General features: G+C 38.6%; 1 protein-coding gene across 1 annotated transcript; it reads left to right on the top strand.

The window, feature by feature from the left end:
- The first annotated feature begins 9,825 nt into the window (after positions 1–9,825).
- Positions 9,826–10,718, top strand: LOC100677080 (olfactory receptor 7E178-like). Its single transcript, XM_023552467.2, has one exon. The coding sequence runs from the start codon at positions 9,876–9,878 to the stop codon at positions 10,716–10,718; it is 843 nt and encodes a 280-aa protein (XP_023408235.2). The 5' UTR covers positions 9,826–9,875.
- The last annotated feature ends 3,410 nt before the right edge of the window (positions 10,719–14,128 follow it).

Below are 14,128 nucleotides of genomic sequence, written 5' to 3'. Positions count from 1 at the left end.
GATGGAGACTCAATATCATCAGTCAGACAAGGCCGGGGGCCAGCTATGGAAAGGACCATCAATTGGTCTTATGCAAGTTCAGGTTGAAGCTGAAGAAAAATTTTAAAAGTCCACTATAGCCAAAGTATGACCTTCAGTGTATCCAACCTGAATTTAAAGACTGTATCAAGAATATCAAGAATAGAATTGATGCACTGAATACTAATGACTGAAACCAGACACATTATGGAATTTCATCAAGTACATCGTACTTGAAGAAAGCAAAAGGTCGTTAAAAAGGAAAGAAAGAAAAGATCAAAATGGATGTCAGAAGAGACTGTGCAGCTTGCTCTTGAACATAGCTAAAAAATGGAAGAAATAATAAACTAAAAGACTTGAACAGAAGATTTCAAAGGGTGGCTTCAAAAGACAGCGTAAAGTATAATGTATTGTGCAAAGACCTGAAGTCAGACCATCAATTGTTCTTATGCAAGTTCAACTTGAAGCTGAAGAAAATTAACATGAGTACACAGAAGAACACGCCATATCTCAAGCTGAACGAACTGAAGAAAAATATTGAAGCCTCAAGTTGTGATATTGAAAGATTCTATGGGCAAAATATTGAGAGATGCAGGAAGCATCAAAAGAAGATGGGAGTAATACACAGAGTCACCATATCAAAAATAATTGATCAGCATTCAGTCATTTTGGGAGGTAGCATATGATCAAGAACTGATGGTATTACAGGAAGAATTCTAAGCTTCACTGAAGGCATTGGTGGAAAACTAGGCTCCAAGAGTTGATGGAATACCAGTTGTTTCAACCGACTGATGCAACGCTGGAAGCACTCATTTGTCTATGCCAAGATATTTGGAAGAGAGCTACCTGGTCAACCAACTGGATGAGATCCATATTGGTGCCCATTTCAAAGAAAGGTGATCCAGCAGAACATGGAAATTATCAAACAATATCATTACTATCACACGCAAATAAATTTTGCTAAAGGTAATTAAAAAATGGTTGCAGCAGTACATCGACAGGGAACTGCAAGAAATTCAAGCCAGATTCAGGAGAGGACATGGAATGAGGGATATCATTGCTAATGTCAGATGGGTCTTGGCTGAAAGCAGAGAACACCAGAAAGATGTTGGCCAGTGTTTTATTAACTATGCAAAGGCATTTGACTGGATTGTAACAAGTTATCAATATCATTGCAAAGAATGGGAATTTCAAGACAATTGTGTTCGTGAGGAATCTGTACATGGTTCCAAATATGAGGAACCAAGAGGCAGTTGTTTGAACAGAACAAGGGGATACTACATGGTTTAAAATCAGGAAAGGTGTGCATCAGGGTTGTAGCCTTTCACATGCAATCTGTATGCTAAGCATGCATTGTTTCTATCACCAAGGCCATATTTTCCAACTACTGTTCCTTCTTTTTTCTGACTTTTGCATTCTAATCACCAGTAATTGTGAATGCATCTCGATTGCATGTTTGATCAATTTTAGACTGCAGAAGTTGGTAAAAACTTCAATTTCCTCATCTTTGGCATTAGTGATTAGTGTATAAATTTGAATAATTGTTGTATTCACTGGTCTTAGTTGTAGGTGTATGGATATTGTCCTGTCCCACCGTGAGCATCGTACTTCAGGATAAAACCAAAACCAAACCCAATGCTGTCGAGTCAATTCTGACTCATAGCGACCCTATAGGACAAAGTAGAACTGCCCCAGAGTTTCCAAGGAGTGCCTGCGGATTCGAACTGCCGACCCTTTAGTTAGCAGCCGTAGCGCTTAGCTACCATGCCACAAGAGTTTCCGTACTTCAGGATAGATCTTGAAATATTCTTTTTGATAATGAATGACATGCCATTCCTCTTCAATTTGTCATTCCCAGCATAGTATGCCATATAATCGTCCAATTCAGAATGGCCAATACCAGTCCATTTCAGCTCAGTAATGCCTAGGATATCTATATTAATGTGTTTCATTTCACTTTTTATTACTTCCTAGATTTTCCTAGATTCATCGTTTGTATATTCCACTTTTTGATCATTAATGGATATTTGCAGCTGTTTCTCCTCATTTTGAGTCATGCCACATCAGCAAATGAAGGTCCTGAAAGCTTGACTTCCTCTATGTCATTAAGTTCAAATCTACCTTGAGGAGGCAGCTCATCCCCAGTCGTATTCTGAGTGCCTTCCAACCTGAGGGGCTCATCTTCCAGCACTATACAAGACAATGTTCTGCTGCTACTCGTAAGATTTTCACTGGGCAGTTTTTTCAGGTCCTACTTCCTAGTCTTAGTCTGGAAGCTCCACTGAAACCTGTCCACCAAGGGTGACCCTGCTGGTATTTGAAATGCAATGGCATATCTTCCAGCATCACAGCAACACGCAAGCCACCACTGTTTGGCAAACTGACAGATGGGTGGTGGAATCAAAAATAGAGACAACCTAAATGTCCATTAGCAAATGAGTGGATAAAAGAATGTGGTATATGCGTGCAATGGAATATTACTTGGCCATAAAGATAAATGAAGTCCTGAATCATGCTACAACATAGATGAATCTTGAAAATATGCTGTGTGAAATAATCACAAAAGGGCAAATATTACATGATCTCACAGAGACTAAAGTGGTAATTATGGATGGAAGGGATGGAGGAAAAGGGGGTCTTAGCTTAGAGAGCACTGAGTTTTTGCTAATGGTGGTGGGATAATTTGGAAACAGTGGTCATGCTCGTACCACATGATGAATGTATTCCGTGTCACCGAATTGTACATTTAAAAAATGTTGAATTGGCAAATGTTTCGGCATATATATTTTTACCACAATAAAACAATTAAAAATAAAAAAAGAAGAAATAGAAGGACCAGCCTTTTCAAGGACATTCACTTTTCTTATGCTTTTGTTGCATTAATATTAACAAGTCCTCAGAGATTGGGATAACATGGACTAATCTGGCTAATGATGAGCCGAGTGAATTGAACTCCCCAGACCACAAAGATAAACAATCAGCCTGTGCCCTCCATCCTTCAGGTTTCCAGTCCCAGTTCAGCAGGCTTCATAGATGTGTCTCCTTCCATGGTCATCTGCAACAGGAAGTCGATGCCCTATTCTGTCTTTCTGCCAATCCTTAGGAAGGAGCCTCAGCCTTCACTCATCAGGCAGGGGAAGAGCAGTGGACCCACACTCCTCAGTCATGCTCCAGCAGAGACCCAGCAGAGACCCGTGAGTGCATGGCAGACAGTGAATGCAAGAGGGACTGGGGAGCATCATTTCCTCATTAGGATAAGCAGGACAGTTGGGATGGCTGGATAGGAGGCCCCAAAATTCAGTTTCCGCTCAGAGGCCTGTGAGGTTTCTGTTCTTGTTTCTGTTGGAGCTTCCAGAACTCTCATCCAGAGTTCCAATTTTTTCTTCACCACTGGATCTAGCTCCTCTAGGCATCTCTCCCACAATAGCAGGAAATGGCCCCTCTAAACTGTCCCCCAAGCAACCCAGAAAGATAATGAAGATGATAATGATGATGATTTTGGGGGTGAGAACAATGACAGTAACCATGATACCATGAATCTTTATTAAGGACTTCTAAGTGCCAGGCTCTGAGCTAAGTGTTCTTTGTAGTTTGTTTCATTTCATCTGCATAATCACCTTTAATATATTATTGCATGTATTATTGTTATTTTACAGATAAGGAAGGAGCACAACCTTTTTATGTAATTTGTACGACTTCATAGGGTAGAAATAGGTGAAGCCTGTTTGAATTTGGGCAGCCTGACTCTAGATACAGGGCATGTGACCATTATTCTCCCCTGCCAACCTACCCTGCCATTTAATGTTTTATTCTAGTCAGGAACCCCCTCCTTACTCTGCTCCTTTCTTTGGGGGTCCCTGGTAGACCTCCTCAGCATAGAGCAGGAGGTGCCTCTTGCTGCATCAACTATAGAAAGGATATCTGAGATCACTCGCAAGGATCACAGAAGGAGTTGGCAGATAATAATTTAGGACAGATCTTTCTCTTGGTCCTGCTCCTATATTTTGCCTCAGCTGTCCGTTTTCTCCTCCATGCTTGCAATTTAGCTCTCCTCGATCTTAGAGACATAACGTCAAAGTCTCAGTTTCCATTCCTGCTCAGGAAACTGGAAACAGATAAAAGGTACACCTTAGATGAACCTTTGATTAAGCTCTCTCTGGACCTCTGCTTTATACTTTCTGAAGTATAGAGAAACAGAGTGAAGTTTAATGCCTGGGTCTCAGAGATCAACGATATAATTTTAAATACTGTCTGTACTACTTATTATCTGTGTGACATGGGCAAGCTCTTAGTACCTCTAAGCCTTCATTTGTCATATAAATTGATCCTTAGTTGATACAGTTGCATTGACTAGGAATTAAAACAGACAATGGATACTTCATAAGTGATGCAATAAGTGATGGATGCATCTAGTCAGAGCAAAAATATATTGTAGATATTATTAGTATTGATAAGACTAAGCTTCATACCATTTGACTAAAATATTCAGCGACTCGAAGGTTTGGTTTTCAATGGATCCTTGACAGAATGATTTTATTTTTGTCCTTATACGAATGGATACCTGTATCTCCTTGAGTACTTGAAGGAAACAACTGATTCTCACTCATTTGTGATTTCCCAGAGCCTATAATGTAATTGTTACCAAGTAGGCAACGAGGACAACAACAACAACAAAAGTCTGTGTTAAATTTGAATAGACCCTTGACTGGGTCACAGGATCCAGGCCTGGTCAGTGTGGTTTCCACACACTGAGTGCTTTCCTGCCTGTGCTTTCACCTTTTCCAGAGATGTCCCATAGGACTTGAGACAAGATAAAATAGTGTTTCTTTGTTTATATATCATGGACTTTCTATGGGACCTCTTATTTTCCATTTAATAGGATCTAGAATAATTTTATAATAATTATTCAAACAAATTGTTGAGATTTGAAAAATATGAAAAAAAAAAAAAAAGGTAGAGAAGGGGCAGGTAAGTCTTACTGTGCAGACTAAGGCACATTTTAGAATTTCCAGTCAGTTCATGCTCCAGTGCCTTGAGTGAGACAAGATATTGAATCAAATGTCATTAAACTTTTGTTAGGATTATATTTCATCAGTAAACCTACTATTACAATAAGTCAAATAATCGTTAAAAACAAGAACGAAATGTGTTAAGTTCCAAACCTCCCATAGGTGCCACACATGTCCTAGAGATGAGTGTTGTTCTTCCCATTTCCAGAAAAGAAATGCCAGCACGGAGAGGTAGAGAAACTTAAAACACACTGTGCATGTAGTAGGTGAAAGATGTGAAACTCAGACCTTTGTCTTCTGGCTCCTGTCTTGGGACCCTGTCCCCTCCACCACAGATGAAATTTTTTTTTTTCCAAACTTGTCTTGTCCCAGATGATCAAACAGGCAGAACTGTAGATTCCTTCTCTGTGACCCAGTGAGTTCATCTGTGAATTTTTGAATAAACCAGTGGTTTATAGGGGGCTTTGGGGCATAAGTATTGAGGATTACAGGGTTTTCTATGAATAGTAATGCATTTTAAGGCACAGCTTGGAAATACAAGGCATTAGAACATTCCCTATACAAGGTGAGCATTTCATTTGGAGCCACTGTGGAATGACTATTAATAGACAGAATTAAGGGATTTTTAAAAATTATATACCTTAAAAAGTAGAGGATGTAGTTGATAGTAACCAATTTTCTATGTTCGATTAATGGTAAAATTGAACATGTATCTATTGTTACAACTAAAAAAAGAAACTACATGCATATATCTTATAGAAATTCTCACTTGTTTGAATGAAGAGAGGCACAAGAGTTTTATAAGATTATCATAACAAGAAATTGATAAAATGAAGTCCATTTCTTAGTTAATACTATGCACCCGTTAAACTAGATTTTAGATGTATGTACTTCACAGAGAGACTTAAAACACAATGTGGTAAATGACAACATTTTGGGGGGCATATGTTAAATATGATACTGTTTAGATAAGTCTCCAAAAAGCTGTTTATACATAAATCAACACTACCATTATGGAAACACTGACGGGAAAATAATACCCATCAAATTCATAGCAGTTTTTGTTCTTGAGGAACAGCTATGTAGAGGAATAGGATCATGCAGGAATACCAAAAAAATTCACGTTTTAATTATAATATTTTAAATTTCTACAAAATATCCTGAAACAAATACAAATTTTTGTATTTTTAAGATTGGGAGTGAGTATTAATGATCATATGCAATAGTAATGGAGCTTTTACTAAGCCCTTGGCCATTTCCTATGGCAGTGTTTCTCAAAATAGGCTGTACATTAGGAGAAGCAAGAACCTCACCTGCAGAGATTATTATTCAATCGTTTCTAGGCCGTGGCTAGGGCATCAATGTATTTTAGAATACCTGCAGATAATTGTATTGATCAACAAGGATTGAGAGGCACTATTCTAAGCACTTTGTATGTTCTATTTTAATTTCTTGCAGCAACTCTGTAAGATAGTATCATTGCTTGAATTGTGTCCCCCCCAAATATCTGTCTACTTGGTTAGGTAGTGATTCCCTTGTATGATTGTGTGATTGTCTACCATTTTATCTTCTGATGTGATTTCACTATGTGTTGTAAATCCTATCAATATGATGTAATAAGATGGATTAGCGGCAGTTATATTGATGAGGTCTACAAGATTAGATAGTGTCTTAAGCCAAATTCTTTGAGATATAAAAGAGAGAAGCAAGCAGAGAGACAGGGGGACCTCATACCACAAGAAGGCAGTGCCCAGAGCAAAGCGTGTCCTTTGGACCTGAGGTTCCTGAGCTGAGATGCTTCCAGACCAAGGGAAGATTGATGACACGGACCTTCTTCCAGGGCCAACGAAGGAAGCCTTCCCTTGAGCTGATGCCCCAAATTTGGACTCGTAGCCTACTAGACTGTGAGAAAATAAAATTCTCTTTGTTAAAACCATCTACTTGTGGTATTTCTGTTATAGCAGCACTAGATAACTAAGACAGATAGATTTAATTATTACCCCCATTTTACAATGAGCAAACTGTCCAGGTTTTTGTCATGTTATTCTCTATTCTTTGTTCTTTTCAATTTTGCATTTTTTCCCCAAATTAAGTCTTATTGTCACCTGACAAGAGAAATGCAGGCACCAGTTGCCTTCAGGGAGCTGAATTTAGGAGAATTGTAATCCCCCTAAAGGAAGGATTGACTAGAAAAGCTGTTAAGTAGGCATAAGATGGCTAGGTTTCAAACCTGTCTTTGGGATTCCCTCTGGTTCTGAATTCCTCAACTGTAAATAAGAGGGCTAGATGCGATGAGGAAACAATGCTTCCTAAATGTTTAATATTAAGAAACACATTTAAGAACATGATGAATAAAATAAATCTCACTGAATTGTACATGTGAAGAATGTGAAAATGGCAAATGTTATTTTCCACAATAAGTGAAAAAAGAAACACATTTAAGCACTTTTACCAACCCACTACAATATGGCAACCAAAACAAAAAGCGATCTCAAGCCCCAGTTGTTTCCCTGAGATTGTATAGGATTGATATAACTAATCCTGCACGAAATGAAAAATAAGAGCCTGGTATTTCTTTAAAAGTTATTGTTTAATATGTGAGAGACTGACTTGATTTGTAAACTTTCACTTAAAGCACAATAAAAATTATTTTAAAAAAGTTATTGTTTAATCATTGACAGGTGCATTGTACATGAATGCCATCTTCAGGGTCAGCAGTATGTGATTTTGTACATTTAACCAAAACGTTTATCGAAATTTAAAATATGTGTACCAAAGCCAAAGAGATCCATATTTATGCCTATTCCCAAGAAAGGTGATCCAACCAAATGTGGAAATTATAGAACAATACCATTAACATCACACACAAGTAAAATTTTGCTGAAGAGCATTCAAAAACGGCTGCAGCAGTATATCGACAGGGAACAGGCCGGTTTCAGAAGAGGACTTGGAACCAGGGATATCATTGCTGATGTCAGATGGATCCTGGCTGAAAGCAGAGAATACCAGAAGAATGTTTACCTGTGTGTTATTAACTTTGCAAAGGCATTCCACTGTGTGGATCATAACAAACTATGCATAACATTGCAAAGAATGGGAATTCCAGAACACTTAATTGTGCTCATGAGGAACCTTTACATAGGTTAAGAGGCAGTTGTTCAGACAGAACAAGGGGATACTGATTGGTTTAAACTCAGGAGAGGTGTGCGTCAGGGTTGTGTTCTTTCATCATACCTATTTAATCTATATGCTGAACAAATAATACGAGAAGCTGGACTATACGAAGAAGAACAGGGCATCAGGATTGGAGGAAGACTCATTAACAACCTGCGTTATGTGGATGACACAACCCTGCTTGCTGAAAGTGAAGAGGACTTGAAGTACTTACTAATGAAGATCAAAGACCACAGCCTTCAGTATGGACTGCACCTCAACATGAAGAAAACAAAAATCCTCACAACTGGACCAATGAGCAACATCATGATAAACAGAGGAAAGATTGAAGTCATCAAGGATTTCATTTTACTTGGATCCACAATCAACACCCATGGAAGCAGCAGTCAAGAAATCAAAAGATGCATTGCATTGGGTAAATCTGCTGCAAAGGACCTCTTTAAAGTGTTGAAAAGCAAAGATATCACCTTGAAGACTAAGGTGCGCCTGACTCAAGCCATGGCATTTTCAGTCGCATCATATGCATGTGAAAGCTGGACAATGAATAAGGAAGACCGAAGAAGAATTGACACCTTTGAATTGTGGTGTTGGTGAAGAATATTGAATATACCATGGACTGCCAAAAGAACGAACAAATCTGTCTTGGAAGAAGTACAGCCAGAATGCTCCTTAGAAGCAAGGATGGCGAGATTGCGTCTTACATACTTTGGACATGTCATCAGGAGGAATCAGTCCGTGGAGAAGGACATCATGCTTGGAAGAGTACAGGGTCAGCAGAAAAGAGGAAGCCCCTCAACAAGGTGGATTGACACAGTGGCTGCAACAATGAGCTCAAGCATAACAACGATTGTAAGGATGACGCAGGACCGGGCAGTGTTTTATTCTGTTGTGCATAGGGTCGCTATGAGTCGGAACCGACTCGATGGCACCTAACAACAACAACAACATACCAAAGCCAAAGGTTGGGAATTATATTTGAAAAGACTTTAAAAAGACGTCTCACATATTTGAGTGAGCACTTATTTCTACAAAGGAGGGAAGTCATAAAATCAAAAATGATGAAAACCTATGAAGATAGCTAACATGTAAAAATCCTTTCTGATGCTGAGCGTTTGACTTTAATTTAGAATCCACATAATGTTGTTCTAGCTCTTACAGAGTGTAAATATTCTAAATCAAGGGAATTTCTAAAACTGCATCTGAATAAAATAAGGTTCCTTTAATGCGTATGTTTTTTTTTTTTTCTTAAAAGGAGGCTGTTTCTTAATCCATTTGTTTTGTTCAAAAGGACAGGGCTATATTTTACTGTGTTCTTTGATTTGTACTGTCTGTGTGTGCTTGCTCCTCTAATATTCTTCAGCCCTGTACATCTAAAGTGGATAACTAGCACAGACACTGATGAGGGTCAAGTTCTAAGAAGAATGAGTTTGCCATGACTGAGAAACATTGCTAAAAATACTGGGGTGTATAGTCCTCAAGTATGAATACTTACATATTTCTTGAATTCCAAATAAGGACAGAGTGCTAAGTGCTTATTGTTTGCTTTTTTCCAACCCTCTTTTCTTTTCTAAAAGTTGCCTCAGCCACATAGAACCACAGAATCTAACACATGTCTCAGAATTCCTCCTTCTGGGCCTCTCAGAGAATCTGGGACTGCAGCCCCTCCTCTTTGGAATGTTCCTGTCCATGTACCTGGTCACTGTGCTTGGGAACCTGTTCATTGTCATGGCCGTCAGCCGTGACCCCCACCTCCACACTCCCATGTACTTCTTCCTCTCCAACCTGTCTTTGGCTGACATTGGTTTCACTTCCACCACAGTCCCAAAGCTGATTGTAGACATTCAAGCTCACAGCAGAGTCATTTCCTATGCAGGATGCCTGACTCAGATGTCTTTTTTTATGCTTTTTGGATGTTTGGACAGTCTGCTCCTGACTTCAATGGCCTATGACCGTTTTGTGGCCATTTGTCACCCCCTGCGCTACCGAGTCATCATGAATCCCAGCCTATGTGGCTTGCTGGTTTTGGCGTCCATTTTCATCAGCCTTTTGGTCTCCCAACTGCACAGTTCAGTGGTGTTACAAGTTACCTACTTCAGGGATGTGGAAATTGCTCATTTCTTCTGCGACCCTTCTCAGCTGCTCAGCCTTGCCTGCTCTGATGCATTCATCAATAACATAGTAATGTATATTATTGGTGCCATGTCTGGTTTTCTCCCGATTTCAGGGATCCTTTTCTCTTATTCTAAAATTGTTTCTTCCGTTTTGAGAGTCCCATCATCAGGTGGGAAGTATAAAGCCTTTTCTACTTGTGTATCTCACTTGTCAGTTGTTTGCTTATTTTACGGAACAGGCCTTGGAGTGTACCTCAGCTCAGCTGTTTCATCTTCCCCCAGAAAAGGTGCGGTGGCCTCGGTGATGTACACTGTGATCACCCCCATGCTAAACCCCTTCATCTACAGCCTGAGGAACAGGGACATTAAGAGAGCCCTGAGGAGGCTTCTCAGCACAGCAGCCTAATCTCAATACCTGTGCAATCTTTTTTTGTTGTGGGATTGGAAAAGGCAGCAAAGCCAAACATCTAAAACTGCAAATCTTGTGTATCGGGTCACTTCATTTTTGTAATTCTCATGGCTTTCATTCTTCTCTGTTCTGTATCTGAATATTTTTCCTTTTCGTATGTCTTTAATGGGATTGGGGGTATTCTGGAATCCTTTGTACATAATAATCACTGTATGACTAAATCCTATTATGCCTATGAAGCCTTCTGTAGTTTCTCATCAAGAACCCAGGCATACTGGAGGAATGCACAATTCCCTTTTTATATACTTAAAATGTACATGCATTTCCAGGGCTCATGTGTATTTTCCATACAACTTTTGTATCTATCAGATCTATTTATGCAGGTTATATGTAAGAATGTATGTCATTGGTCCTCAATCTCGACTTTTATTGTAATCATCTGGAAAGTTTTGAAAATACTGATGACAGGGTCCCACCACCAGAGATTCCGATAACTGGACTAGGGTGGCTTGAGGCTGAGCTTTTAAAAAAGCATCCCAGGAAGCTGTGCTGTGCAGCCAAAGTTGAGAACTACTGATCTAAGTCAGATATCTTGTTTCAAGATGACTAGTACATCTTGAGTCCATTACTGCTCCCGAGTAGATAGTGAAGAACCTAAAGAGATTAGAGTTCAAATGGGGAAGATATGAAAGAAACTACTCCAGCAACAAGCAATGTGATTTTCTCCAATACTCTTGACAATATTTCTTTACATATATTCTCCCCCCACACCATTGGCAACCTTATATGTAACAGAAAGAAACATTTTCCAGTCCTGCACCATCTTCATTATTGTTGTTATGTTTGAGTCCGTTGTTGCAGCTCTCTTGTGTCAATCCATCTGATGGTTTCCCTTGTTTTTGTTGGCCCTTTACTTTGTCAAAGATGTTTTTTTTTTCATAGCTGTTGGTCTTTCCTGATGACATATCCAAAGTAAGAAAGTCTAAGACTTGCCATCCTTGCTTCTAAGGAAGATTCTGTTTATATGTCTTCTAGGACTGATTTGCTCATTATCCATACCATATAGGGGTCATGTATATGCTGATTTTTAGGCTATTGTCTCTCTGTTCCAATTTTACCTTCTATACGTTACTTTGTAATTAAGAGTAGGGTTCTTGAAATCACTGATTTATCTAACTTTCTTTCAATAGTGGTCAGTAATGGTCATTATGCCCTAAAAAAAACAGCATTTTCCTGTATACACTGTAGTCCTTGGCACAGTAGTGACATCTTGCAGTTACTATATCTGTGTTACCACATTGTTAATTTTATGCCTGTCAGTCCTTCATAACTATCTAACCAATTCCCTATATTAAATTATCTTCATTTCAATAACTGGTGTGCTTTTTCTTTTCTTGACTGAACCCTGACTGACAAATCATGACATTAAGTATAAAGGTATGTTGTAAGATGTCTGAAATTGGAACATTGTAAAATGTGCTCAGGAAAGAAACATGGTTATAAATGATATTTTGGTTATGGTTGTCCGACTGAGATTTAAGTGGTGGTGAATTTCCAGTTGCTGTGTGGCTCTAATGGTGCCTAATCATCATGACGTCATCCAAGTCGTCATAAATAAATGGAACTTTACCTTCTTTTACATTAGCCTAGGATGTCAAAGGGCCATGTCTTCAGCAAAGGTGAGCTCTTTCCTTGCATAACAACAATCTTGTTAGTACTTCCCTTTGTAGTCATGCTTCCTTGTCTTCTACCATGATGAACCAGCCTTTAGAATCCTTTTCACTTCCACAGAGTGGGTATCCAGCTCTCATTTAGATATGCCATGCATTTCTATATGTGTTGGCTCTCTGAGAAGCTCTCCAGTAACTAGTTTAATGTACTCTGCCTTTTACCACTAAGGTAAATCACCTACCAACTACGCTAATGAGCACTTGATGAAAGAAATGCACTTGACAGAACATGAAATCAGTGAGATGTTGTTGTTCTTAGGTACTGTCGAGCCAATTATGACTCATACTAACCTCATGTGACAGAGTAGAAATAACCCATTAAAATTGCTAAATTATTAAATTACTAAATTTCGTACCCATTTATGTAAACCTATTCACTTTTGGCAAAACAAAAAACAGAAAAGAAAAAAAAACCCTTGGTAAATGTCAAGGAATATTGCCTTTTGACATCAATCACATGGCAGACTTTCTCCAGAGGTAAAATTTTATTTTGCATCTTTTAATTTCATGATTTAGAAAGAGTGCTAATGACTGATTAACACTACCCGTGAGGAAAAGACTGAAAGGAAATATGCCAGGAGGCTTTTTTTTTTTTTTTAATCTAAGAGTGCTGTGACAACCCATGGCTAGGAGAGGGAACACAGATAATAAGGTGTGAAATTTGAAGACACAACTTCACCCAGATCTCTGCTAAAAAAAAAGGAGACCTTTGGCAACTCAGTGTTCCTCTCTGTGGCTCAGATTCTGCAGCAGCAAATTGAGTATGATCATACTTATCTCCTCAGGCCTTAATGATTATATATAATTTTTTTAAGGACCAGTAAAATGGTAGTTTCCCATCAAACAGTGGCTTTTTTTGTATTTTAAATCACTTTTAAGAAGTTAGTTTTAAATGAGCATTCCAGGAACTCAAAAGTCACTTGATTATAAACTGTGTGACCTTGGGCATGCTACAAAGCACCTACTTAACCTCCTCATCTGTTTAGTTGTGATAACAAAAGCACTTAACTGAGATGTGGTTGAGGAGATACAATAAAATGTCTTATTACAAAAGTGTTTAGCTCACAGTAATGGGTCAATAAATGTAAACTCTTACAGTCATCATATTAATAGGTCAGTGTAGTAGTCCAACTAATGAGCTATGCAGGCAAAAAAAAAAATTGATTTTTAACATTATCACCTCTAACTTGTTAGCTGTGTGGACTGGGACTTGTTCTTTAACTCTCAAGCCTCTGCTTCTTTATGGTACTTGCTTACGGCACTGCAGGATTAAACAGATAATGCATGCACACGTTAAATATAGAGATGATCATTGTCATCATTCTAGGGCTGATGCCATTCAAATAAATTATTTGGACTCCAAGTGTGCTTTACCCTGGATACCTGACAGACCATTACAATTTAAGTTTATACAATGAGACCTGGGGCAGGTAAGAGGAGAGAATTAATATCATTGATATATATGTAGTTTATATATCTATATCTATGTATATATATACTCAATATATATATACACTCAAAATCTAGCACAGTAAGGAAAGAGATTAGGTACATCTCTACCTTGTACAATGTTAACTAAATTGTTAACTGTCAGTACCCCCATGTGTCTGTCAGTTTGTTGTACTATGGTGGCTTGTGTGTTGCTGTGATGCTGGAAGCTATGCCACCTGTATTCAA

This window comes from Loxodonta africana, chromosome 3 (genome assembly GCF_030014295.1).
Source record: "Loxodonta africana isolate mLoxAfr1 chromosome 3, mLoxAfr1.hap2, whole genome shotgun sequence".
Taxonomy (NCBI): Eukaryota; Metazoa; Chordata; class Mammalia; order Proboscidea; family Elephantidae; genus Loxodonta; species Loxodonta africana.
This window is presented reverse-complemented; position numbering and strand designations above follow the sequence as displayed.